This window comes from Typha latifolia, chromosome 3 (assembly GCF_019914945.1).
Source record: "Typha latifolia isolate L0001 chromosome 3, TyphaL0001v2, whole genome shotgun sequence".
Lineage (NCBI taxonomy): Eukaryota > Viridiplantae > Streptophyta > Magnoliopsida > Poales > Typhaceae > Typha > Typha latifolia.
This window is the reverse complement of record NC_133088.1, coordinates 14,242,243-14,267,041: the sequence shown is the minus strand read 5'-3', so window position 1 is coordinate 14,267,041 and position 24,799 is coordinate 14,242,243. Positions and strand designations below refer to the sequence as shown.

At 37.8% G+C, this 24,799-nt stretch overlaps 4 protein-coding genes across 4 annotated transcripts; 1 reads left to right on the top strand and 3 right to left on the bottom strand.

The window, feature by feature from the left end:
• The first annotated feature begins 1,489 nt into the window (after window positions 1–1,489).
• On the top strand, window positions 1,490–5,674 carry LOC140784018 (beta-galactosidase 1-like). Its single transcript, XM_073131195.1, has 18 exons — window positions 1,490–1,657; window positions 1,879–1,974; window positions 2,075–2,187; window positions 2,300–2,366; window positions 2,450–2,542; window positions 2,632–2,775; window positions 2,876–2,964; window positions 3,062–3,167; window positions 3,261–3,348; window positions 3,451–3,569; window positions 3,654–3,815; window positions 3,895–4,091; window positions 4,174–4,262; window positions 4,353–4,462; window positions 4,559–4,669; window positions 4,756–4,857; window positions 4,927–5,135; window positions 5,227–5,674. The coding sequence occupies exons 1-18, from the start codon at window positions 1,490–1,492 to the stop codon at window positions 5,672–5,674; spliced, it is 2,511 nt and encodes an 836-aa protein (XP_072987296.1).
• A 2,608-nt stretch (window positions 5,675–8,282) lies between these two features.
• Window positions 8,283–9,070, bottom strand: LOC140784128 (uncharacterized). The gene has a single exon (XM_073131347.1). It carries the CDS (start codon window positions 9,002–9,004, stop codon window positions 8,453–8,455), a length of 552 nt encoding a protein of 183 aa, XP_072987448.1. The 5' UTR covers window positions 9,005–9,070; the 3' UTR covers window positions 8,283–8,452.
• A 2,705-nt stretch (window positions 9,071–11,775) lies between these two features.
• LOC140784760 (cytokinin dehydrogenase 3-like) lies at window positions 11,776–14,212 on the bottom strand. Its single transcript, XM_073132301.1, has 5 exons — window positions 13,276–14,212; window positions 13,055–13,182; window positions 12,705–12,965; window positions 12,344–12,606; window positions 11,776–12,164 (listed from the first exon to the last, which is right to left on the bottom strand). The coding sequence occupies exons 1-5, from the start codon at window positions 13,856–13,858 to the stop codon at window positions 11,837–11,839; spliced, it is 1,563 nt and encodes a 520-aa protein (XP_072988402.1). The 5' UTR covers window positions 13,859–14,212; the 3' UTR covers window positions 11,776–11,836.
• A 5,730-nt stretch (window positions 14,213–19,942) lies between these two features.
• On the bottom strand, window positions 19,943–24,314 carry LOC140785065 (cysteine-rich receptor-like protein kinase 2). The gene is made up of 7 exons (XM_073132772.1): window positions 23,450–24,314; window positions 22,700–22,822; window positions 21,785–21,912; window positions 21,374–21,587; window positions 20,976–21,207; window positions 20,704–20,854; window positions 19,943–20,540 (listed from the first exon to the last, which is right to left on the bottom strand). Exons 1-7 carry the CDS (start codon window positions 24,186–24,188, stop codon window positions 20,226–20,228), a joined length of 1,902 nt encoding a protein of 633 aa, XP_072988873.1. The 5' UTR covers window positions 24,189–24,314; the 3' UTR covers window positions 19,943–20,225.
• Between the last annotated feature and the right edge of the window lie 485 nt (window positions 24,315–24,799).

Below are 24,799 nucleotides of genomic sequence, written 5' to 3'. Positions count from 1 at the left end.
TACGTGGGTAATGAATCGATCTAGAAATGAGGATGCATCGTCTGGCCATTGATGATTATAGCTCGCAAAGAAACCAGCACCAAAAAGGACACCAAGATGCTTCTTTCAGATAGCTTCATCTTCTTCTTTTTTTCCTATCAACATGATGAAAGGAATGTTATGTCTGTGTCTTTCAATGGCAGGAATGCTTGTAGGATCAAATGTAGACAAACAAAAAGGACAAGAGATTTGCCTATTTAAGTCTTGTAAATCATAGACCAATGGATAAGATATATGCCAGTTTTAGTCAGTCTTATGTTGTTAGTCTTGTTAGTTTATTTGTTATCTGTATCCTTTCAGTTGGCGGAGAAGAATAACATTTATCCTCTCGTTTGACCTCCCTGTCTGAATACGGATAATTGAATCATAAGGAAGCCAATAGAGGATGGAACTTGAGAGAAGTAGGATTAGAAATTGGATGTCTCCATTTTGGGCAGCAATTAATTATTTTTCAAAGAAAACTATGACCAACCAACCACTTTAATTGATCATAATCTATATATAATTTTGGGGCATAATCTAGAGAACATTGTATTAAATTGATCATGAAATTTTTTTACATGGGTGACCATGTTCTTGAACTTATACTGAGAAACCAGAATATTTAAAATATTCGTGATATTTTATTGAAATTGAGTTGTGCACCACTTTTTCCACTCATCTCCTTTAGAAACAATATAATAACATTGCTGAGAAGAGATCACAAAATTTTCATTAGCTAATAAGTCAAATAAATTTATTAACCTAGTCTTCCATCATTGAGAAAAGCAGTCATATTACGTCCAGATCATTCCTCTTTTTTGGTATGATATGGATAACCGTGTCATCTTACAGCAATGAAGTATTTCTTGTTTTATGTTTCAGTAAAAGAATTTAATAGTATTTGAGATAAGGGAGAATTTAATAGTATCAAAGTTATTACTTTCTTATTATCGATTTCAGGATTGTTTTGAGCTAAGAGAGAATTTAATAGTATCTCGCTAAATATCAATTATGTTAGGATTCAAACCCTTATAAGAACTCGTATAATATAAGCCTCTTTAACTAACTTGTGCCCAAAATGGACAGTGGATTGCTAATCTACTACTGCTCGACAAATTTAAAGTCCGATCCGTATTATCTTTTTCCTATCTAGTAGATAAAAGTTTTCATATCTTCCTTCTCCATCCAAAGAATAAACTTCGATCTCTTATCCTTTATTTGCACATCCTTCATTTTTCTGTTATCAGGAAGGACATGGTGCCAATGTCCAATGTTCTGGTTAGCCAATTGGAAGGACATATATAGTAAAAGGCAACTGACAAGCCTACTAGTCCTGAAAGGAACGGCTAAAATTGGCATATCACTTAATCCTATTGTTCATAGTTTCTCCTATAAATACCCCTTCCTCTGTAAAAGCCTAAGACATGTTCCTTTCATCATAGTGATAGAGAGGGAGGGAAAGAAAGGAATGAAGCTCTCTAGAGGAAGCCTTTTGGTGTCTTTGTTGGTGTTGATTTCTCTCTGCAATCTTGCACAATCTACCGATGTTACCCACGACGGGCGATCTATAATCATCAATGGTCAGCACCGCATCATCATTTCGGGATCCATTCACTACCCACGTAGTACTCCTCAGGTAAAATAGTTAGATGTTCTTCTATGTCATCAAAAAAAATTTTTTTTAAGATCATGAAAGCCAGGCGGCTTATCAAGTCCTCAACCAAATAGTGATGTAAGAATTAAGTGTTCTATTATGTCAGTCATTCAGTGCAAGAGCCATTCCACAGCTTGTGATGTTAACATACACAAAATTTATGCAGAAGTCTTCGTTAAAACTGATCTAGTTTATGTCTTCAGATGTGGCCTGACTTGATCCGAAAGGCGAAAGAAGGTGGCCTTGATGCAATAGAAACCTATGTTTTCTGGAACGGCCACGAGCCTCGTAGGCGTGATGTCTGTATATTTGTATCAGAAGATCTGATGTTCATATATGAAAACAGAAATATTTATCTTCATGCTCTTATACTTTCTTTCTTTCTTTCTTTCTTTTCAGTATAACTTTGAAGGCCGTTATGACATTATCAGATTCATTAAGGAAATCCAGAATGCTGGTCTGTATGCCGTTCTTCGCATTGGTCCTTATGCCTGTGCTGAGTGGAATTATGGGTACTTTACTAATTTAACTTCAACTTAACACATACAACAAATATCATCAAAAATTTATGCCAATTATGCTACTTACTCACTCATTACTGAATTATGTCATTACTATTTTCAGAGGAATCCCAGCATGGTTACGGAAAATTCCAGGGATGCAATTTAGGACGAATAACCAGCCGTTTAAAGTAAGCTTTTCTACTTAAAAGTTATTATCTCTGGAATTATCTCTGTAACTAGATTACTATTTTTGTTAAAACTTATTCCACAGGATGAAATGGAAACTTTCACTAGGTTAATAGTAGACATGGTTAAGAAAGAACGGCTTTTGGCACCGCAAGGAGGGCCGATCATTATTACTCAGGTATGCGAAACACTCTCTTCTCCATTTTTCTTTGATCTCCCACTACATTTAACGATGAAATTTATTTATGCATTATGTCATTTATACAGATTGAGAATGAATATGGTAACATTATGTGGGAATACATAGATGCTGGGAAAGAATACATCAAATGGTGCGCAAAAATGGCGGAATCTTTGGCTGTTGGTATACCATGGGTCATGTGCCAGCAAAGTGATGCACCTCAACCAATGGTAAGCTTTAGTTTTTATCTCCTCATAGAGATAGATTCTGATGCTCACATTCATTAGACATTATTGATATTTCATTATCAACATTTGTTATTTTAACTAGATCAACACTTGCAATGGTTTCTACTGTGACAATTTTACTCCCAACAATGCTACAAGTCCAAAGATGTGGACAGAGAACTGGACTGGCTGGTTAGTACTTTTAGCTCTTATTTCATTGAAATCAATTCATTAGCATAATGATTTGTAAATTCTCAAGTTACAGTTAGCTTTTAAACGATGGTTTCAGGTTCAAAGCTTGGGACAAACCAGACCCTCATAGGCTTCCGGAGGATCTCGCCTACTCGGTTGCTCGTTTCTTTCAAAGGAATGGAACATTTATGAACTACTACATGGTTAACTTCTCCTGAACAATTGTGGCATATAGCATATATATAGTTTTTCACACAATTCTAAGCATAATTAACACATGTAGATATAAATTTCAGTATCATGGAGGAACAAATTTTGGCCGAACAAGCGGCGGTCCTTACATTGTTACATCTTATGACTATGATGCTCCCCTGGATGAATATGGTAATGCCCTGGATGAATATGGTAATGATTGAAGATATATACTTTGATTTATCTGATACACATTCTAACATTTAATCTCACTGTAACTTTAATTTGCACTAGGAAACTTGAGGCAACCAAAATGGGGTCATTTGAAGGAGCTTCATGCTGTTTTGAAATCTATGGAGAATGTTCTAACCAATGGAGATTACACAAACATCGACCGCGGTAATGGCGTGGAGGTATAATAACTCTGATATTGCAGTGTACTGACAATAAATTAAGCTCAAGTTTGCAATTTTCTGAACACCATTGCCTGACAACAGATTACGAAGTTCTCGGTCGGCGAGAATGCTGGTTGCTTCATAAGTAACAAAGATGCCGGTAGAGATGCCAGTGTGGATTTGGATGGAGCCGAGTACTTTGTCCCTGCTTGGTCTATTAGTATTCTTCCTGACTGCAAGAATGAAGCCTATAACACTGCCAAGGTAATAAATTCTTTTATATAGTTGTGTATAGATGAACATTCTTATCTACTAGTGGTAATGTTACTTCGTGTCTCTATAGGTTGACACACAGACCTCTCTTATGGTGAAGAAACAATACCAAGCAGAGGATGGACCTTCTGCTTTGCAATGGTCATGGTTTCCTGAGAGGCTAAAACGCCAAGTCAAAGGTGCCGAGTTCTCCTTCCAATCTAACAATCTCTTGGAACAGATAACCACCACTGCTGATGAGAGTGATTACTTGTGGTATATTACCAGGTATTTAGCAATCCATGCTCTAATTCTGCTAATTATCCAAGGAATAGTAGCAACTAACTTTTAGTTATTCCACCAAATATAGCTTCAATTATTCCCAAAGGGAACGTATGACTCTCCAAGTTAAGACCACTGGCCACGTTCTCTATGCCTTTGTCAACAAGAGGCTTGTGGGTAAGCATGAATCATCTTTCTTTGTAAAGCATTAGTATCTGGATTTGTGAGAAATTAGCTTAATAATGCACATGTTAATATGGTTAATAGGACAACAATATGCTCCAAATGGGAACTTCCAGTTTTTGTTTCAGAGCAACGTCAGTGTTAAACATGGCAAGAATTACTTAGCATTGCTTAGTGCAACTGTTGGATTAAAGGTCATTTCTAAACTTACTTTCTTGTCAATATTAGTTTTCTTTCCATTTTATTGTTCGAGCTAAAAGTTTAAATAATTATTCATGAAAATTAAACAGAACTATGGTGCAAAGTATGAGCTCGTGCCGGCTGGAATCGTCGGCGGACCGGTGAAGTTGTCTGCCGGAAGTGTCACGATCGATTTATCAAACTCTACGTGGTCTTATAAGGTAGAAAATATAAATATTTAAGATCATGCTATAAACCTTTTGGCGCAATTGTTTCAAAATCCATAACCCTGACCGGCATTCTGTAGACTGGCCTGGATGGTGAGGAGAGGAAGATCTATCTCAACGACCCTGCACTCAAATGGCGAACTCGTTCTACCCCTATCAATCAACCCTTCACTTGGTATAAGGTAATCATTTTAACATCATTCAACTACCTAAATTTTTGAACATAAATTGGCACTTGTTGCATATTGAAGACGACCTTCCAAGCTCCCCTTGGATCAGAACCAGTGGTCATTGACTTGCTTGGGATGGGGAAAGGGGAGGCGTGGATCAATGGCAATAGCATTGGTCGTTTCTGGCCAACATCCATAGCTTCGTACTCTGGCTGCAATAAGTGTGATTATAGGGGCCAATTCAAAGAAAACAGTTGCCAAACTGGTTGCGGAGAGCTTGCTCAAAGATGGTAATGCTTTCCCATTTCATTATACTCACATCAAATAAACATTTATATAACTGCGACTACAGAAAAACTTCTTGTTATGTGAATGTTTCAGGTACCATATTCCTCGCTCATTCCTCAAGGATGGGGAGTCAAACACATTGGTCTTGTTTGAGGAAGCTGGAGGTAATCCTAGCCGGGTCAACTTCCAGGTGGTCACCGTTGGCACAGTATGCGCGACTGTTGATGAAGGGAAGACGATGACACTGTCATGCGCCGCCGGCTACTCGATTTCCAGGATCGACTTCGCGAGCTTCGGTGATACCAAGGGCACCTGTGGGGACTTTGAAAGAGGCACCTGTGAGTCAAGCCAAGCTTTCTCAGTGGTTTCACAGGTAATGTACGAGCCAATTTTGTACAGCAGTATGCATGGCAAGCTTGCTTTTAGATTGATGTTATTTGATTTGTTCTTCAGGCTTGCGTCGGAAAGCATTCTTGTTCCATCCAGGTTGACAAGAATTTGCTTGGTGAAACCAACTGCGGCAACTCTACCACCAAGATAAAGCTATCAGTTCGAGCGGCTTGCTGAAGAGGATCAACATGGAAAGAAATTAACTGTGGAAAGCTGCTGAAAATGATGTCAGTGATGAAATAAAGATGTTCCAAGTTATGAGGAAAAAGAAGTGAAAAACAGGAAAGAAAAACAAATGAGTGAACAATTGAGGATTCTCTTGCTAGTATTAAATTCTAAAATTGTAATGTAATCTCCGTCAACTTTTCCATAAAAAATCAATGAATTTGACAATTCTTCTTCTTTAGATGTGATAAGAAATGCTGATGGTGTTGGTCATGATTTGGACTAAATATTGACAGACTACAATATCTTCTTTTTACATGACAAAACTTCCTGGTACACAAATAAAGAGCAGGAAATGAAACTAAAACATATAAGAAAAAGGAAAAGGAGTATATCAAGAAGGCTAGCATCTGAAGTTCATTAGAAGAAAATATAGTACATGGTAAGCAATTATACTAATGCATGCATGCAAGATAAGTATAAAATTTAAATCAGAACACAAGGGCAGTCAGCGAAAAGAACGGTATACCTGCTGCTGGACAATGTGTCTGAATACTGCTGAATCACATACTGTGAAGACTCAATCATGGATAGTATTTATACTTGAAATGCTTTTCTTCTATAATTATGGTACGGAAAGAACACAAGTACAACCTGGCACAACCACATCAGTGGAAATATGATCTCAGCATGCACCTCAATGAGTTCACCTACTGATAGCCTTTTTACAACAAATGATAATGAAGAAGGTATACTTGGAACAAAATGATTGCAACATTAAAGAAATAGGTTCAAGCAAATATTTTTAGACTTCAGAGTAAAAAAACAATGAGACTGATTCATTATCTGCAAATTCAAGCAACCATGTAGAATTTAACATGGTATCAAATTAAAATGATAAAATAACCGCTAAGGAGAGTACACCTGTGCACCACTGTCACCAAATATAAGTTACACCAGAATGATCAGTGCGGACAGTAATTAGCATCATGCATCAAGAGAACAGTGAACCTCGCGAGAATACTCTACACATAGACATGAGAAGTTATGTGTATCTGTATTATGATTGTGAAACACTAATAAAAATGAAAGGTTTCTACTTTCTAAATAATGTTGACGAACAAAAAATCCTACAAGCATATCACACTTGCTAAAAACTTGTAGCGTCTTAATAACTCTAGAGAGCAGATATTATTACCATTCATCATTGCTTAAGCTCCAATGCGCATCCTGCAGCCTTGTCCATCTTGATTAAAAACAAAGACCCGAAGTTTCACCACTGCTACAGTTTCAATGATAAAATTACTTGTCATGTAATCAGCTAAAATAAGTAGTCTTATGATCTCTGGTAAACATAATGCCAGAAGAAATGCAAGTTCTCAAGGCGTGAAATGATGTTCCACTTTCTTCTCGACAGAAACTCTTTTCCTCCCTATGCAATATTCCTTCATCATCTCTCTTACAAGGTTAATTAACTACCTTTCCCCAAATTGCCTTCTTAGGATCTCTCTCATGCCTATATACCTCATACTTTGTAATCTTCTATTTTATTGAAAGAATATCAATACCAAATTTTTAAGTATCAAATCTTAAAAGATGAATCAGTGCCTATACTGATAAAAGACAAAATGCATAGAGAAAACATTAAATCAATTAAACGAGGAATTTTGAAACTTGATCTCAAGTGGACTCCTCAATCAAGTTGATTTTCCACAATAGTACTTTAAGGTTGGAGGGGGGAAACTGGAAAACATGCAAGGATAAGAAAGAAAAGAGAAGCACTTACAGAAATGTGAAAGTCCTAAATTCATCAAACTCTTAAACTTATAAATACGATCCATAAAAACAAGTTACTTATCAATATATTGGGCATTAGCAAGTCATAAAACTGTTTGGCACTATAACTCTCTCTCTTTTTTTTGTGAAAAAGGCCTTATCCATTAGCTATTGGCCGCTCCCATTTGTGTGATATCCTAGTTCTGCTGCTGGTAATGGGACTAATCGAATATAGGCTGATAAAATCAATCAATTGCTTGAAGACATCTTTCAACCTAACAACCTAAAGGATACAAGAAGACAGATAAGGACTTGCCATGAAAATAAATAATACTATCATGCCCCGGAGTTTAAGTGTAAGGTTCGTCTCCCCAAATCAAACCTTTGGCATGATTCAGGCACATATCATACTGGTAATATGAATAAAATGAACTACAATCTCCAGGCTCAAGAAAATCAACAGAGAAGACTATATAACCTTCCAGAACATTGAAATTGATGACACACAACTATGTACTCCTGATAAAAATAAATCAAGAATCATGTATTTCACACCCTCGATGGCTTCCCACCGTCCAGTATAATGCTCTGAAGGTTACACCTACACTTCAAGTCAAATGCATTATTCCAAGATACAGTATTTAAAGTAAAGGAGCAGAGATCTCACAACTATCTATACAATGCAACTTGAATGCACAAAATGTAAGAGCTCAATAATGAGAACATCACAGATATATACATATATACACAGGTAATCACATCTAATACCAAAATTTACCCCAAAGCTACAACATAAAAATCCGAAATCCATCAGACAATTTCACCACACAATCATAGTAAAGTATACGATTAAACTCCTTCCAGGAGGGCATACAATAATGGGAATAGTTTCCAAGTCTAGGTCAGCACAGGCACAGACATACATAACCACATATAAATTTATAACATATATCAAGTATTTCCACAACCACGATTTGATACCCAAACCCTAATTCTTCTCATACCCTTCTTTAGCCGGAACCGGATCTGCCGCCGCGGGAATCTTGACGTACCCGGCCTTCTTAGGGCACTCGTCACCGCCGTCCTCCTCGTCGTCGTAGTACCCCTCCAATCCGGCGATCTCGTAGCGGTTGGTGACGAGGGACCAGGCGAGGTACATGGTAGCGGCGGTGAGCGCCCCGCAGCCGACGCCGAAGAGGAGGCCGACGACGACGACGAGGATGTCCTTGGCGCGATCCTGGAGGGAGCTGAAGCCGAACTCCGGGGCAGCGGGGTGGGGGATCTCGGGGCGGCGGATCTGGATCGGACGGGGGAGATCGGGGCGGTAGGAGCGGAAGGGGGTGATGACGCGGTACACGGCGACAAAGGTCGGGAAGTCGGCGTCGGAGTCGGCCGCGGAGGAGGAGGACGAGGAGAAGGAGTAGGAGATGAGGAGCGTGTTGCAGGGGTGGAAATGGGAGCCAGGTCTCGCGGTGGCGGATGAGGAGAGGAGGAGGAGGAGGGAGGAGAGGAAGAGGAGGAGAGTGGTGGTGGAAGCCATCGCGAGAAGAGGAGAGGAGCGTCGAAGACTTGGAAACGGAGGAAAGATTAGAATACCAGTGGTCGCGGTGGAAGAGAAGAGAATATATAACCACGTGGGCAGTTTGACGTTGACCTGTGGAAAGTTGACCGGGCAATTTTTACTTATTTATAACAATCTACTCTTTTTTGGTTAGTAGAATCTAGCTGGCTTAGTAATACCAAAAAATTGGTAAGAATTAAAATTCTAACTATTTACAGGAATAAAAATCTTTTTTTATCTAAATTATAGGAGTAAAATGTATCTAACCAAATTTGCATCTCATGAGATTGCCTAGACAAAAAAATAATGCCCTTTCTGTGATACTATGTTGCTTAAGTTTGATAATCAAGAAAGTGCATTCTACTCTAAAACTCTCCCTTTTAATTAAAGGGCTTCAGGAATTATCTCTAAGAAAAAAATGGTGTTTATTATTGAATATTTAGTAATCTATAACTATTGCTTTAAATTAAACACCGTCGAGACCTATTTTAAGCCGCCGCGCTGTCAAGCTGCTCCCCCAAGTAAACTGAGACGAGTCATTGAGTCAAGTTATTAAACTATCAAACTGTCAATTAATCTTCTCCATAATAATTGGTTAAAGTTAAAATCAATCATATGACCTCCTTGTTTTTAAGGAAGCGTATCTAATCAACTCTATAAGAGTTCGTTAGGTATTCGCAAATGCTAGCTAAAATGGTCGGTGAGCATAGAGAAAATTCAAAACTCACTATTCTAATGATAATGATAGGTAGTAAAGAAGTATAGTAAATAGATGTCTAGATTTCCCATGTTATAATCAAGAACCCAAAGCTAAGTTTAACAAATCTATGCTCCAACTTTTGATCAGAAAATGAAGCAGCATTGCAAAAGTTTAATTAGTTTTCTTAAATGCGGTTTTCAGATTTAGGACACCAAACTAAACAATAGATTTTGAATTATATGCTACATCTATTAATGCAGCATTTAGAAAAATTCTCAACCAAACAACTCATTAGTTAAACAAACAAGTACGAGCTTCTTTAACCATAATATTCCAAATTGGCTTCCTGAATTAGTTTGATTGGAATCTCTCAGTCTCATCCATTTGTGACTCCTAAACTACCTTAGATGGGTCAATAATGGCCCCTCGATCCTAATTGGCAGTCAAGGCCTACTACTGATTAATTATTTTATCAAGAACCAAGAGAAGGATACTAAACTCTCACTGATGTTATTTATATACACTTCCGAAGCTTCCATTGAGAGGCAATTTTTATTTACCACGTCAACCTAGCCAGTTTGCTAACTTGGGCTTATGAGAAAAATATAATGGGAATTTTGGGCCAGGCTTTGGTCCAATTATGTGACACCTGAAAGTTTATATATGTGCATAATTAATTCATTCGTGGACTCTTCTCATTATTGGCTTTCTTCTAGTTGTCTAATAAAGCAAACCTGTTCAAACTTTGAATCTCTCTTAAATTGGCCTATTATACTACCATTTAAGATTAAGAGAAAATTAGAAAAAACAATCTATATTTTGACTATAAGGTCCTCTATTTTCGTTCCTTATAAATAAAGTTTGAGTTGAGTTTAATTTACTAGGCATCAGATAGGATAAAGTAAAAAAGTAAACTATTCCATCCATCTCAATTAGAAATTTAATATTTACTACTTTTTTTTTTAATTTTATTTCACTTCTCTAATATGACCTTTGAGGTTAAACAACTTGATTTGATCCTATTAGGTTGGATAGTGCTATTTTATATTTTGTCTCCAAGTTATTTTGAAAGCTTAATTTGGTTATATAATTAAGTTAACATGATTGTCAGACTAAATTTTATCTATCAAATGGGAGGATGTGGTTTATTATATTTTTAAGCAAATAGAGGGCTTTATTTATAAATAATAAAAGAGTAATTTGCATCAAAAAATTAAAAGAGTATTTTCTTTCAACTTTGTCCTCGTCCATATGACAAAGAGAGAGAATTGCTTGTCTCATATATTAGTTATTAAATGTATCTTATATATTATATAATAATATTAAAGTATGTTTTTTCTTCCTAGCTAAAAGGAAGAGGACCTGCAAGTACACTCTAAATAATTATATATATATATATATATATTATATAGTATTTATAGTTAATTTTATAGTTAATTTACTCATAATAGTTAAGAAAAATATCAAACAAACTTATAGAAAAAAATTAAAACAGATGGTATTAAAATGCAAGGTAAATTTCTTTAATGAGCGAGGAGTTGAAAGAAAAAGAATTAAAAAAAAAAAAATCTGACATGCAAGGACCCACCAAATTGAAAATAGAAAATTTATTTATTTTCTCAAATATTATCCAGATGTAGTGTGTTATTTAAATTGTTATTCTAGAAAACAATGTAACCTTTATCCACATCTTCAGTACAACCTACCGGCGCCTCCCCCACTCTAAAGAAATAATATATATATATAGTGTACTGCGTTGTTTATGATCTTTATCCATAGACAAAACTAACTATAGACAAAAGCCTTTTGGTCTCCCAAACAGCACACACTATGCCCTGCAACTTTTGTACCAAATCCTGCAGTAAAAAGTAATCCATCAAATCCCATCTCGAATCTCATTGCAAACACTAGTCTCTCTTCTCTTTCTCTTCCCAAGTCCCACCCCATGGATCATGTAATCCCCTTCGAAACCAACGCAGCCTGACACAGCTAAATAGACCAACCAGGGTCGCGCACTAAATCTTAGGCAAAAGAATAAACTAAAACCAAGTTGTTGAACACATTCTATACAAAATTTCCCAACTTGGGCCGTCCTCGAGGGAAACAAAATGCTACAAATTTAAGGGAGTTTTTTGGAAAATTCCTTGGCCTGGCCCGAGGATGCAAAGCGGGTCGAACTGGGCCTTGCGGGTCGCAAACCGGATCCAGTTCCGTCCGAAGTGGCCGCGCCATTGGGCCGGAGAGGAGTGGTGGGGCAGGTACTGCTTGGCGCCGATGCGTGGGCCAACGGCAGCCTCCGCCACGTGGCGGTGCCGGCGTACGATGTCGCTGACGCAAGCGCCGCTGCACGCCGGAGCCGATGGCTTAGCGGATCGGAGCACCCCCACCACGTAGACTACTTGATCCGCGGGGAGCACAGCTGACGTGTTGGTGTCCCACCTGCCAATTTGACGAAAATGACCCTTTGCAATATGGAGTATATAAAAGGATTTCCATAATAAGAAGGAACATCTCTGCTGCAGTGGAGCCCACTCGGGGCAGTGTGTGTCTCTTGACCCAAAAACGGAAGGGAGAAATTACATACACATAATAACCATGCATAAATTTGTTATTCTTACTTGTCACTAAGAAGAGGATATATGAGAATAAGGCCTTCAAAGTCATCTGGTGAGATGTTCGCCATTAGCAAGTCCTTGAACTCTTCAATCCCAGATTTGGGCACAAACATATTTAGCCATGGATGAGGAACATCCCAGAGATCTATCCTCCTCAAGCTTAGCTCCTCCATCCTCACCCTATTAAGGAAATCAAAGTAGGAGACCTCCACAATGTGTATGTAAGATGGCATGTAGCTCATCTTCCTTGTGACATTCTCCACAACCTGGAACAATGGATGCATGTTAGATTTTTTTTTTTTTAAAAACTTTTTTTTATTTGATTTGGAGTTGGAGAATAGACTGAGATGATAAGGGGGCTGACTTGTTGCACATTGGTGTCTTTGGATAGGTAGTCATGGATTGCAAACTCTATGCAGTAATACACTTTGGAGTTGCCATTGGTGCCAAAGTCTGGGAGGAGGTCCATCTGGGCAGGGAAGGCAATGGAGGAGCTGTGGAGGGACTGTTCATTTAAGACTATGAAGCCCTCAAGGTAGTCCACTAGCTCTGGCATTGAGATTAGCAACTCTTGGTCCTTGGTGAAGGTGTGGAAGTCATCATAGAATGCTCTGACCCATCTCACCTGAGTGTCAAAAAAAAAAAAAAACACGAAACAATCTATGCATCAACTATTGCATGGAAAAAGTAGGAGCTTTTGAGATAATTATTTACCTTTCTTGGAGCAGCTTGAAGCAGGATCCTTGCCCTTGTGATGATGCCAAACTGGCCTAGCCCACCAAGAACTGCATAGAAAAGTTCTGAACCTTTTGTGGGTGAGCATGTAACAAGCTCTCCTTTTCCTGTAAAGTTTTATTATAAAGCTGGTTGATATCAAAGAAAAGTGAAAAGATTAAAAAAAGAAAGGAAAATGAAACAATGGTTTGTTCACCTACCAGTGATCACATCTAATTGAAGGACATTGCTGATCTGAGGTCCATATTTGAAGGTTTGGCCACTAATCCCACCATTAGAGAGAGTTCCACCAATGCTTAGGTAAAGGTAGTCAGTCCAAGACCTGGGAGCCACCCCAAGTTTCAAGCTTTCTTCCAAAAGCTCAATCCAAAGAGCCCCACCACTGACATCTGCGTAGAAGAAGGCAGCCTCCCCTTGTCCTTCTCTGTAAATCTCTATGGAGGAAGGAAGTGAGTCCATCTCAATGACAATGCCATCAAGAGCCTGGGCTTGACCATGGATGGAGTGGCCTGCACCTTTTGCTGCAACTGTGACCTTGCGGTAGGATGAGGCAGAGAGGAATCTGAGAAGCACAGAAATGTCTTTTGGGGACTGAGGTCTGAGAACTGCAGAGGGGGAGTTGAAGTGGATCCTTCCAAAGTCAAGAGAGGCAGTGTTGGTGGTTTGGAGAAGGTCTAAGGGGCCAAAATCTATAGGGCTCTGGATAAACTGGCATGGAGAACAGAGAGCTAGGAGGAGAACGATGAGGACATTAACTCTAGTGCAGAACAATGCAAACTCCATGATGAACGAAAAGAAGATGAAAAAAAAAACAAAGAAGCTACTAACCAACTGGAAAAAAGATGGGAGTTTTGGAGAAGGATCAGAGCATGCGCATGCCTAAAAACTAGAAGCCCAAAAATACAAAGATGTCGCAACCCAAGAAAGAAGAAGATTTCATGTAATCTCTCTCTCTCTCTCTCTCTCTCTCTCTCTCTCTCTCTCTCTCTCTCCAGCTACACTTTGGTGCTCCCTCGTTTTCAATATGTTCTCTTGCTAGTAACAAAGAAAGCCAAATCTATCACTTTGTCCCTCTCTGGTTAAAAAGGAGAGGGTTGGATTTAAGACAATGGAAAAGGGTCAGGGAGGATAGATCTCAAGCGCTCTCATCTGTGGGGATGTCTCTATTTATAGGAAGGGCTGAGGCTAAAGCTAAGCTCTGGTCTTTGTTTCGAATTTTATGGGACCCCAAGCCCAAGCATGAGGCCTGTTTTGTACCATGAGGAATAGTGCATAGTGGACCAAACAAAAGCCATTCAATTTAATTGCAGTCCTTATTTTCGGTTTTAAGAAAGTTCTAGACTAGATATACTAATTCATCAAGATCACATATTATATCTGATCCATTCTTTGTTAACATTATTTTGAATGGCTAAACCGATTAATGTGTGGGCCGTAGTATTATTAATACATCATGCGAAATAAATCCTTACACAAGGGTGATTACAAATCCATTTGAGAGATCGATTGGTCAACAAGCTTAGCACCATTATTCAACATGCAACAACTATTGTATTTGTCGTAAGAACTAATGGCTTGAAGGTTGAAATGGATTGTAGCTGCTTCACTATGGATCGAGCTGGTGTTAGGGGAGAGGGGGGCCAAAATTTAGCCTTCACGAGTAGATTGTGAGCAATAAAAGAAAAGCCATACAAAGTGGAGCAACAGTAACAAACTGCGAAGTCAAAGTAGATAAGTCTTTATTAGCTTGCTCCATTATAGATAAAGGCAAAGCTTTAGTTAGAGCATAGGATTGAAAACATGGATAAAATGGTGGCTGGTAAATAGAATTCTTTATATGTTATATAATATGGTGTTTTTATTATACAGGCAACAAACTGTAAGGGAGATGAACCTTTAAATTTTTAAAAGGGGAATTACAAATTCTCTCTTATTATTTTGCATAAAATTAGACTACCTTCGTTTTACTTTTGTGTAGTTTAGACTAACTCTTTCATATAAATTTAACAGAGAAAGTACAAAAAATATTAAAAAAGATCATTAGAAAAACCATAGTGAATATTAAAATATTAGAAGTACTCTTTTGCTCATTATATCTTATTCTTCAAATTTACAATAAAATATACTTTCAAACTTTTCTACCTTCTCCTATTTAATATACTATATCTCAAATCTTAGTTATTATCTAACTATTATAATGTACATCTCTTTAAATATATGATCATAAAAAAAACTTTTAATCATTTTAATAAAATTGGCAGAAGATTTATATTTAATCAAACTATGGGATTATTAATATTATAGGGGTATTATGATAATTTATAAGTTCTTCGTTAAGTTTGAATGAAAAATTAATAGTTTCATATTAATCTAAACTATAAAAAGATAAAATGATACAGAATAGAAATACAAAGTAGTTTCATTTTAGAATAATTTAAAGACTTCCCCTTTTTAAAAGTTTCACTCAGAGCTTTTGATGTAACCCACCTCCTCTGATCAAACAATATCAGCATATATTTTCCTATTCATGAATAAAACCCTCTAGTTCATAGGTAAAAAGGATAGAATCCAGGGGAACAGTGTCTTGCTCAAGTATTTTGGCACCCTCTACCATCCTATATACATGGGCTGTGCTCCCCTGCTCCCTCTGTGTGTGTGTGTGTGTGTGTGTGTGTGTGTGATGAGGTCCAAGGTGGACCCAGACCTGTGAGTTACACACTGCAGCTGCTTGCCCAAAGGTCATTAAATAGGATGGCTTTGGATTGTTCAATAACCAAGAGGGGGGGGCAAAGAAGATAACAAAGCCCAAGGAACCAAATCTTTGGTTCTACTGTAGCTAGGTCCCCAGCCCCAGTGATGCTGATTGACCACCACATAACACCACCCACCCAAGAAGAGCTGCCCATAGATTGTATAGTTGGTATCCCTCCCTCTCACTCCTGTGCCAATGGCAAGTACCTTCCAGCTCATCCATAGTTTTCCTAACACTGGTATTTGTATTACCATCTCTTTGATTAATTATTTCTTCTTTCAGCATTTGAATGCTCTTTTTCTGGAGCTCATGCTAGTGGTTTTAAAAGGTTTGATTGTGAAGCCGCAGATTTTTAAATTTAAAAGTCGAGTTTCCAAACTATTTAGGAGTGAAGATTCAGTGACTTGTATACTTTCTAAAAAGTTCATGAAGCCAGAAATCTCAGGTTTAAAAGCTTAATATGAACCGTTTGCAGAATTATAGGTAGGTGAAGGTTATATATATAATAAGCCTTACAGCTACACTAACTTTAGATTTTGATCCTTGGGATAAACCAAGTAGGCATAAAATAGTGGAATAATATAAAAGTTGAAGACCTACAACTTGTAGAGCTACCTAACCATGCGCGCCTATGAGATTTTTCATTACTTGAGTCACTCTCGTTCAAGATTTAGTATCTTGAAAAGCATTTCTTGGGGGTGTTTTGACTCAGACTGATTTGGGAATAAAGCCATGCATGACATAACTGAAGCTTACAAGCAAAATCTTGTGAACTTTTTTATTTTTTGCTTTATTTATTTATCTTTTTGTTAAAAGAGCTTGTGGATTTTGTGCAACTTGTTTAATATGCAAATCTGTTAGACTTACCACCATAGCCTAGACTTGTTAGAAGATTCTTTCTCAACATATAATCTGATCACTTTCATTTATTCTCTCAAGCAGCAATTGTTGGAAAGGCACACTACTCTCTATAAGAAAAGGCTTGCACATTAGCCCTTCTTAGGTCTTCTCTTTTTATTTCACTTTTTCAAGAGCTATAGACCTATCTCTCTCTCTCTCTCTCTCTCTCTCTCTCTCTCTCTCTCTATATATATATATATATATATATATATATCCTCTTCATCATGGGTTATTACCATCTTTAAAAAAAAGAGCAGGCTGCCACCTTTTGAAACTACTAAAAAGTAGGATGATCAAAAACTTTAATGTTGGGCCCGAGAAGAAGATTTAGTACTTCAATCACCCAGGACATAAAGCCATTGAAAGGGTTGTTACAGTACAATGGGTGATCCTCTCCTACCCATTTCATTTTCTTTTCAATAATTAAGCCAACAAAAGCATCTCCATCATCACAATTACTTTGCAATTGAGCAGCATCCTTGTCCTTTAATTCTGGTAGACAACTCTAGGACAGTTGTAAGGAGAATAAGCTTGTCATTGTTGTTGTCTTCCAAGCCCCAATTGATTAATAGGCGTGATCGTGAACTAAGGACCTTTGCTATGATACTTTGAGCTTGTACTAATGAAGCTTGAGCGTGCATTTTTTTAAGCTTAATTGGTTAACTGCTGGAAGTTAATAGATAGTGTTTTAGTCATATATCACACACAGGACATCAAGAAGTTGCAATTGTTATAAGCCACTTTGAGTTGTTTTATATCAAAGTGTTATGATGATACATAGTCCACATAACAAGTGATTGTTATATTAATCACCATGAAACATCATAAAGGAATTAAGCTCTTTAAATTACATGTAGCATAATGAGTAACAGTAGTTTTCTGATTACATCTGTCATGCATGTTAATGTATTAATCTCTCTTTGTATCATGGTACTACATAGCCTAATGCACCATTAAGAGGAGGGCACTTTTGCAACCTCAACATAGAGTTCATGCATGCACTTCTCATCTCTATCCAACTTCATAACCTCTTTTCCTTTAATATGTGTCTCTGTTCACTAAAATTGACCTTCAACTTACTCACCTTTGTAACCTGTTAATTAAAGAGCAAATATCTTATTAGTCAGCAACTTGAATTGTTTTTTTTTTCTAATTAGGATGCAGAAAATGAAAAACTCTTCCCTTGCACTTTAGATGACATCATTTTGATTACATTTTGGTATGGATGAAAAGTTTTCTTAATCCCTCATATATAACCCCAAGGAACAGTGTCTCACAATCATCAAGATGTTTCTTTGCTTGCGTATATATAAATTTTTTTTGCCCTCTATTATGTGTGGACTAGAGAGAGAGAGCTTTCACATACGAATAGTACGAGAAGAGATCAAATTTGGTCACGCGAGTACTCTCCCACTTGCGTTATAACAAACAAACATTAGTTCATCATTTCACTAGATGATGCTACCTTCTCCTGTTTGCTTTGTTCAGACTGTGTCGTTTGGTTGATATCTTAATTCATGCTTAGTTGTCTAGATTGCTCTCATTTCTTTTCCTTTCTTTATCCTCCCTTTGTACTCTTCTTGCTTGCCAGCCAGTTCTGCTAGGCTCTCCTCTTGCCAATACTTAAATACAAAGGAGTTCTTGAGGCTTTGGACATCTTTACCGACCTAGAGCCCACCCTGTTTCTTGTTTGTTAAACTAAAAAGAGAATATTCTTTCTTCTTCTTTTTTTTAGTTGGATGTATCTTTTTAGTTTAAACAACGAGAGAGAAAGCCTTTTCCCCTCATGATCATCATACTTGCTTCAAAGATCAGAGTCAATCTAATGATCATGACACCATGAAATACATTAAGCATTGCAATGTCACAACTTGGTCAGCTCAATCCATTTTAGAAGTCTTAGATTCTGAGGATGAGATGTGCATGGGAATGCAAATTGCGGTAGTACCAACTATGTTGGTTGAGATACATGGAGATCTCCACATTAGAGACCAAACAGGATCTTTTTTGGGACCAAGCAAGATAGTGGAGCTTGTCTTGTAAACAGTTCTGCTCTGGCAAACAAGGAAGTAATTTTGTTTTGGTTCAATTCATTTATATAGTGTTTCTTTTTGGTAGTATTGTACTCCTTAATAAATTCATTTGTTGGTGAATGTATACGATGCTCAAACGTATGCATGCTTCCTAACAAAATAGTACAGGGGCACCTTGCCAGAGGATAGTGTTTGTACTTTTGTCTTGTTTCAAGAGAGATCAATTAAAGCAACCTGAGGTATTTGACCAAACTAGGCCTAAACTGTTTATCTTCTTAGATTGAAGCTAAAAACATTACAGTTTTGATAATTTCGATACCATAATAATTAATAACATAAAAATCTTAACTTCCACAGAATACTCCTATCTGATTCTATCCTATAAGATTAAATGTGACCAAAAAATAATATAAACAGGAGGGGATAAATAAAAAGTTTTCCTTCACTGTCCAACTATGTAGCAGACACCATAGATCTTCATGATCCATGGTTGAGTCCACTTGCATGACTCCTATTGCTCCAGGATTCCTTTGCATAGTACCTCACAACTAATCGATATCTTTTGTAGGGCCTCATTACGTTGGCCAAGCTTTTGTTTGAAGGTTCACAAGGCTATGGGTTCTCTATGCACATGTAATAAATGACCATATAAGACTGCACATGTTTTCCAGGGACTTCTCCACTTGCTTCTTTGAATCGAGTTTTGTTTCTTTACCAGCTACATCTTAATAATTCTGAATTGTAAATGTTAAAGCCATTTAATGAACAGACAGTAATACTTGCCGTCAGAATGAGAAATTTCTCAGATGTACAGTTTTGGTTGTTTACCTCTTTGAATTGAATAAAGATATAGCACTATAGATAGTGTTGCATCCTACATCGTAAATTTTCAAAAAGCAAACCAGTTCACTAACCTAATAGATATCTCTTGAAAAAAAAAGTAAAGACCTTAAACAAATATGCTGCCTCAGAATCAGCTTTCTGAGAAAAATGAAAATCTTAATCAGTGATATAATACAGTCAAAATATATTACAAAGTCAAATTACAAGGTAAATGATAGCTCCAGATATTACTAAAAGAAATGAATTTTGGATCATGCCAGATAATTTTGAACACCAGTCTTGTTCTTCAAATTTACAGGCATACGAGAACTGCTTCTGTTACCAATTACATTTCTCACATTTCTTAACACATAATCAAGAAATAACTTTACATATATTATATATATATCACAATATTGGGGTGTCATGTATGCTGCTTATTGTCCCAGTTACATAGTATCAATGTCGTGAATCATGAACGTGATGCACGCTTATTGCAGCTCTAATTTGTACATTATTTTCCGTATAACTCACTTTGCAATTGTAAAATAATAGAGATGTTCATCTTAACAACTAAACACACTATATCCTAATGTTATTGCTATGTGAACCTAGTTCACCAAGACCCTGTTGCCTGCCGATTTTAGCGGCCTGAAAATTGTGATACTGATACAGTTGCCTTGGAGACAGAAGATGATGAATTGGAAGAGGATGTGTCACCACGTACTCGACTTGTAGCATCAATAAAGGTAGGCCTTGTGGGCTGGAGAAGAGATTCACCTCTGCTCAGCAACATTAGAACAACCTCAGACATTGTTGGCCTTGCAGATACTGTGGACTGAGTGCAAAGAAGAGCAATGTGAATTATTCTCTGCACTTCTCCTGGCAGAAATTCATTAGGCTCAAAACTTTTATCTACCAACTCCATCAGTTCATTAGTTTCGTATAGCTTCCAGGCCTGGCAACAAATGTGACTATGTTAAAATAGAACTAAGACTTGATATATGAAGCAGCAAATATATTACATATAGGGCCAAGTATGTAGCACAAGCTATCCATCTGGGGAAACAGGTATAAGTTTAAAAGAGAGACGAAGCTTTATGTGATAATTAGTTAATTACCCATTCAAGAAGGTACTGGGTTATAGGCTCAAGCTTTACATCATTGCTTTTCCGACCACTTATTATCTCCAGAACAACAACACCATAGCTATATGTATCAACCTTTTCAGACAGCTGCCCATGGATTGCATATTCAGGAGCAGTATATCCCCTGTTCAACATAACAATATCATTATAAAATGCATGTATCAAAAACAATCATAATCCAATCACTTAACATAGTTGATCGCAACAATAAACAGTCAGATTAGTCGAGAAGCTTTCACACATACAATGTTCCTGCAAATTTGGTGCTGAGATGGCTGTGATCATCTGGTAAAAGCCTTGCCAGGCCAAAATCAGCTATTTTGGGCTGGAAATCACCGTCAAGAAGAATATTACTAGACTTTATATCGCGATGTATGATACAGACATGAAACTCCTGATGCAGATATGCAAGACCTCGAGCCATGCCAACAATAATATCAAATCTCTGTTTCCAGTTAAGGGTTCCACGTCTATCACCTGTCAAATAAGTTCAAGTGAACTTGATAATAGAAAGTGCAAAATAATCACATAAATGACACATAGTATTATATATTTGTGTCTTGCGGTCATCTAGTCTATGTAACAATTTAAGTGAAAGCAGTAATTATTTTGAGATAATAGGTTATGATAATAAAGAATATACCAAATAAGAACTTATCGAGGCTGCTGTTTGCCATGTATTCATAAACAAGTAGAAGATCAAGGCCTTTGCTAGAGCATCCAAGTAAACGAACCAGATTTCGATGATGGACATTGCTAATCAACTTCACCTCGCTCTGGAAATCTGTTTTTGCCCTGTTGGTTTGAGCTATTGCCAACTTCTTGACAGCAACAATTTTACCATTTTTCAGTGTTCCCTATAACAGATAGTTAACTTAGAGGAACAATTTTTATTGAATTATGTGATAAAGACAATCTAGAATGATTTTTTATATGTATTTTCCATCAGTAGAACAATATAATGTATTATGCACATTTATCCAATAATTGGAATATCAAGATTCTAAACTTTAACCTGTAAATGCTAGGAAAGTAAAAAGTTCTTTCATCTCACCTTGTATACATCGCCAAACCCTCCTTCTCCCAATTTATTTTGTTCACTGAAATTATTAGTTGCAGTTTTTAGATCCTTGTAATTGAAAGTTAGAGGACCCTGTAGCTCTGTTGCCCCTAATATATCTCCTGCGCAAGCAATCACATACATGCATAAACATGTTACAGACAAATCGTCTATTAACCATAACAACTAGGATACTTTGATAATCTGCTGCACACACACACACTCACACACATATATAAGGAATATATCTCTTTGGCCATCTTGATTTAGACATATCAATTCAGATCTTATGAAAATCCTCCAAATAAATATAAAAGAAAAAGAAGGCCCGCCCTCCTATAGTGAGAACAAGTTAAAGCAGAAAGGAACAAGTGTCTTTGACCATCAAATTACATTTTGACAGTTTTTTAAACATCTGAAAGCAATTCAAGTTTAACATTTTAAACAAAAAATTGGTTTCACATAGCAGAAGATGCCAAAATGGTCTCGTCCAAAAAAAAAAGATGTCAAAACGGAATCCCTCAGACCATAATAACCACTCTTTCAATTCTAGGTACCAAACTTGCTCTTGGAACCACTCCCACAATTATTGCTTAAAGGCTGTTTAACTAATGCAGCCGGCAGTGATTGCTTTTTCTGTTGTACAAGTTTGTTGAGAAATCATATTAAACCAACTCTAAAGTCAAAACCTTCCATATTCTTTAATAGGTCTCTATCAACAATTCCTTATCCTTTAAACTATTTAACCTCCCAATGCGCTCTGACATAATAATAAGCTCAAAAGTCAAGCAAGAGCTATGGGAGTTCTCCAACAAACTACAACTGAAGAACCCATAATCCAGAAAGAAGTTCCTAAATAGAAAAAAATGTAACAACAATGGAAGAATGGACATAGCTGCAGCCTCTCACCTCTCTTGACATTTTCTGGCTTTCTCCACAGTCTGATCCACAAGAGTGTACCAAGAGCGAGAAAGAGAAATCCAACACCTCCCACAACTCCTCCGATGATTGCTTTCTTTTTACTCGAACTCCCTACAAAACCATGAAGTATCAGTCAAACAGAAGCTTATCATGCAATAGCACATCCATCCGGAATACCTTTCCCATGCTTCTCCATTCCGGCTCCATTGAGTGTATGTATTTCCATGTTTGACCGTTCAAAACATTAGATCATTGATAGGAGCCATCAAGATAGGTTTCAATTGATTCCAATTGGGCAAATTAGCTCACTTTTGGAATGGAACAGCAATGAACTGGACTTATCTGTTTTCTAGTTTGTCAATTGAGCCACATGATTAAGAATGAAAGAGAGTTAATGAGGTGCTAAACTTTTCGGAATGTCAAGAAATTAAACAGATTAAAGGCCTTCAGGTCCAGCAATATATACAGAAACCATGTCAATTCTAACCAATGAATTGGACTTTTAATTTGTTGTATGCCCAAACCCCTGATGTTAGAAAAACTATTAAATTCCTGTCCAGTTATGAGAGTAAAAAATTCAGTTCACCTGAGCATTATGATTTGTTTATATATACCTAAATTACTTTAATTCTGGCTCCTAACTAATTGAATTAAATTGTTGCTCCATGGAACTCCAAGCACTTAATCAAACTCTAATTTATTAGGTTCCTAAACTTATAGTGAACAAATTCAGCTCACCTGATTCCAAGAAGGGGGTGAGATCCACCGTCTGGTTCGTGCCAAAGAACGCCGTATCGGAGTACCTCAGGAAGCACCCGGCATCCACCGCCCTTCCATCCTTATCCGGCGGACAGCCCTGGATGTTCCCCACCGCCACCTGCAAGCAATTTCCACACCCCTCCTCGCTCACCGTCTCCACGCACTGCGCCGCCGCGTAAACCCCATCCCTCTCCACCGCCGCCGCGAATCCCTTAATCCTCGGCACCGCCGCCTCCAGATCTGTTACCAATCCCTCCGCCGCCACTGCAAACCCTACCTCATTCGCGGCCTTGCCGCTGCATATCGCCGTATTACCGGGGAGCGTCGTCTGGTCGAAGAAGGCGGCGGACTCGTACCGGAGGATGCAGCCGTCGTAGATTGCGCGCGCACCATTGGCGGCGCCGCACTTGCGGAGGCGCGCGGCGGCTGCGCCGAAACAGGCGAGGCAGTCTGCGGCGGAGAGGTAGGGGCGGCACTGGAGCAGGGCGTAGACGGGGGCGGCGGCGCGGGGGCGGGAAGCGGTAGCGAAGCCTTGTCCGGCGGCGGCGCTGAGGTCGTCGAGGGTTTCGTTGAGCGCGGAGAGGAAGATGGAGGATGGCGTGGCGTTGTACTGGCTACAGCCGACGTTGAGGAGGTTGGTCTGAGGGTCACCGGCGGTAACTGAAACGCGGAGGAGGAGGATTAACGCGGGAAAGAGGTAGAGGGAACAGTGGGCCATTTAGGGAGAGAGAGAGAGAGAGAGAGAGAGAGTATACGGTCATCGGAGGTGGAGGAGAGGGAGCGTAGTAAAATATTATATGTAGGAGCTGGGAGTGGAAGAAGGTGGAGGAGTTGCTTTCGAGCCGTTGTAATCAAAATAAAGTTGTGGTATATAGAGGATCCGAGGAGCTCAGATGGGGCCCCTTCTCATGTCCTATGAAAGAAACAGCGGGAAGAGCCATGACGATGCGGTTAATTGACGACTATTTTGAAAATTAGTTTTATTTTTCACTATTTTGAAAATTAGTTGAGGACTTATGATTACATATAATTAGTCAATGCAATAAAGATAATGATTCAACATGGAGATTAGTTCGACTCAAATTATTAGAAATACTAATCTACTCTAGGCCAACTTTAATAGAGTAAAAAAATTAAACTAGCTTGATTTATTTTTAAATAAAATAATGAATTTATTAGTATTTTAACTTTAGATAAAAATATCGAAAAGTATAGCATTTTACTCTTTTTTTAAAATTGTTGAACAATTTACATTTTCGTTTTTATATTTTTATCTATCTTTTTTTTTCATTTAAGATTTGATTAAGTTTGAATCAAGATAATTGCATT

What these genes read in the sequence shown, in the direction of transcription:
- LOC140784018 (XM_073131195.1), top strand. Translation starts at nt 1,490, where the DNA reads ATGAAGCTCTCTAGAGGAAGCCTTTTGGTGTCTTTGTTGGTGTTGATT. An exon ending in TGTCAACAAGAGGCTTGTGG is followed by an intron (nt 4,263 to 4,352) that starts GTAAGCATGAAT and finishes TATGGTTAATAG; the next exon opens with GACAACAATATGCTCCAAAT. An exon ending in GTGCAACTGTTGGATTAAAG is followed by an intron (nt 4,463 to 4,558) that starts GTCATTTCTAAA and finishes AAAATTAAACAG; the next exon opens with AACTATGGTGCAAAGTATGA.
- LOC140784128 (XM_073131347.1), bottom strand. Translation starts at nt 9,004, where the DNA reads ATGGCTTCCACCACCACTCTCCTCCTCTTCCTCTCCTCCCTCCTCCTC.
- LOC140784760 (XM_073132301.1), bottom strand. Translation starts at nt 13,858, where the DNA reads ATGGAGTTTGCATTGTTCTGCACTAGAGTTAATGTCCTCATCGTTCTC. An exon ending in TTCAAGCTGCTCCAAGAAAG is followed by an intron (nt 12,966 to 13,054) that starts GTAAATAATTAT and finishes TTTGACACTCAG; the next exon opens with GTGAGATGGGTCAGAGCATT. An exon ending in TATCCTCTTCTTAGTGACAA is followed by an intron (nt 12,165 to 12,343) that starts GTAAGAATAACA and finishes TCAAATTGGCAG; the next exon opens with GTGGGACACCAACACGTCAG.
- LOC140785065 (XM_073132772.1), bottom strand. Translation starts at nt 24,188, where the DNA reads ATGGCCCACTGTTCCCTCTACCTCTTTCCCGCGTTAATCCTCCTCCTC. An exon ending in ACCAAATTTGCAGGAACATT is followed by an intron (nt 20,855 to 20,975) that starts GTATGTGTGAAA and finishes TATGTTGAACAG; the next exon opens with GGGATATACTGCTCCTGAAT. An exon ending in CCCAGTACCTTCTTGAATGG is followed by an intron (nt 20,541 to 20,703) that starts GTAATTAACTAA and finishes ATTTGTTGCCAG; the next exon opens with GCCTGGAAGCTATACGAAAC.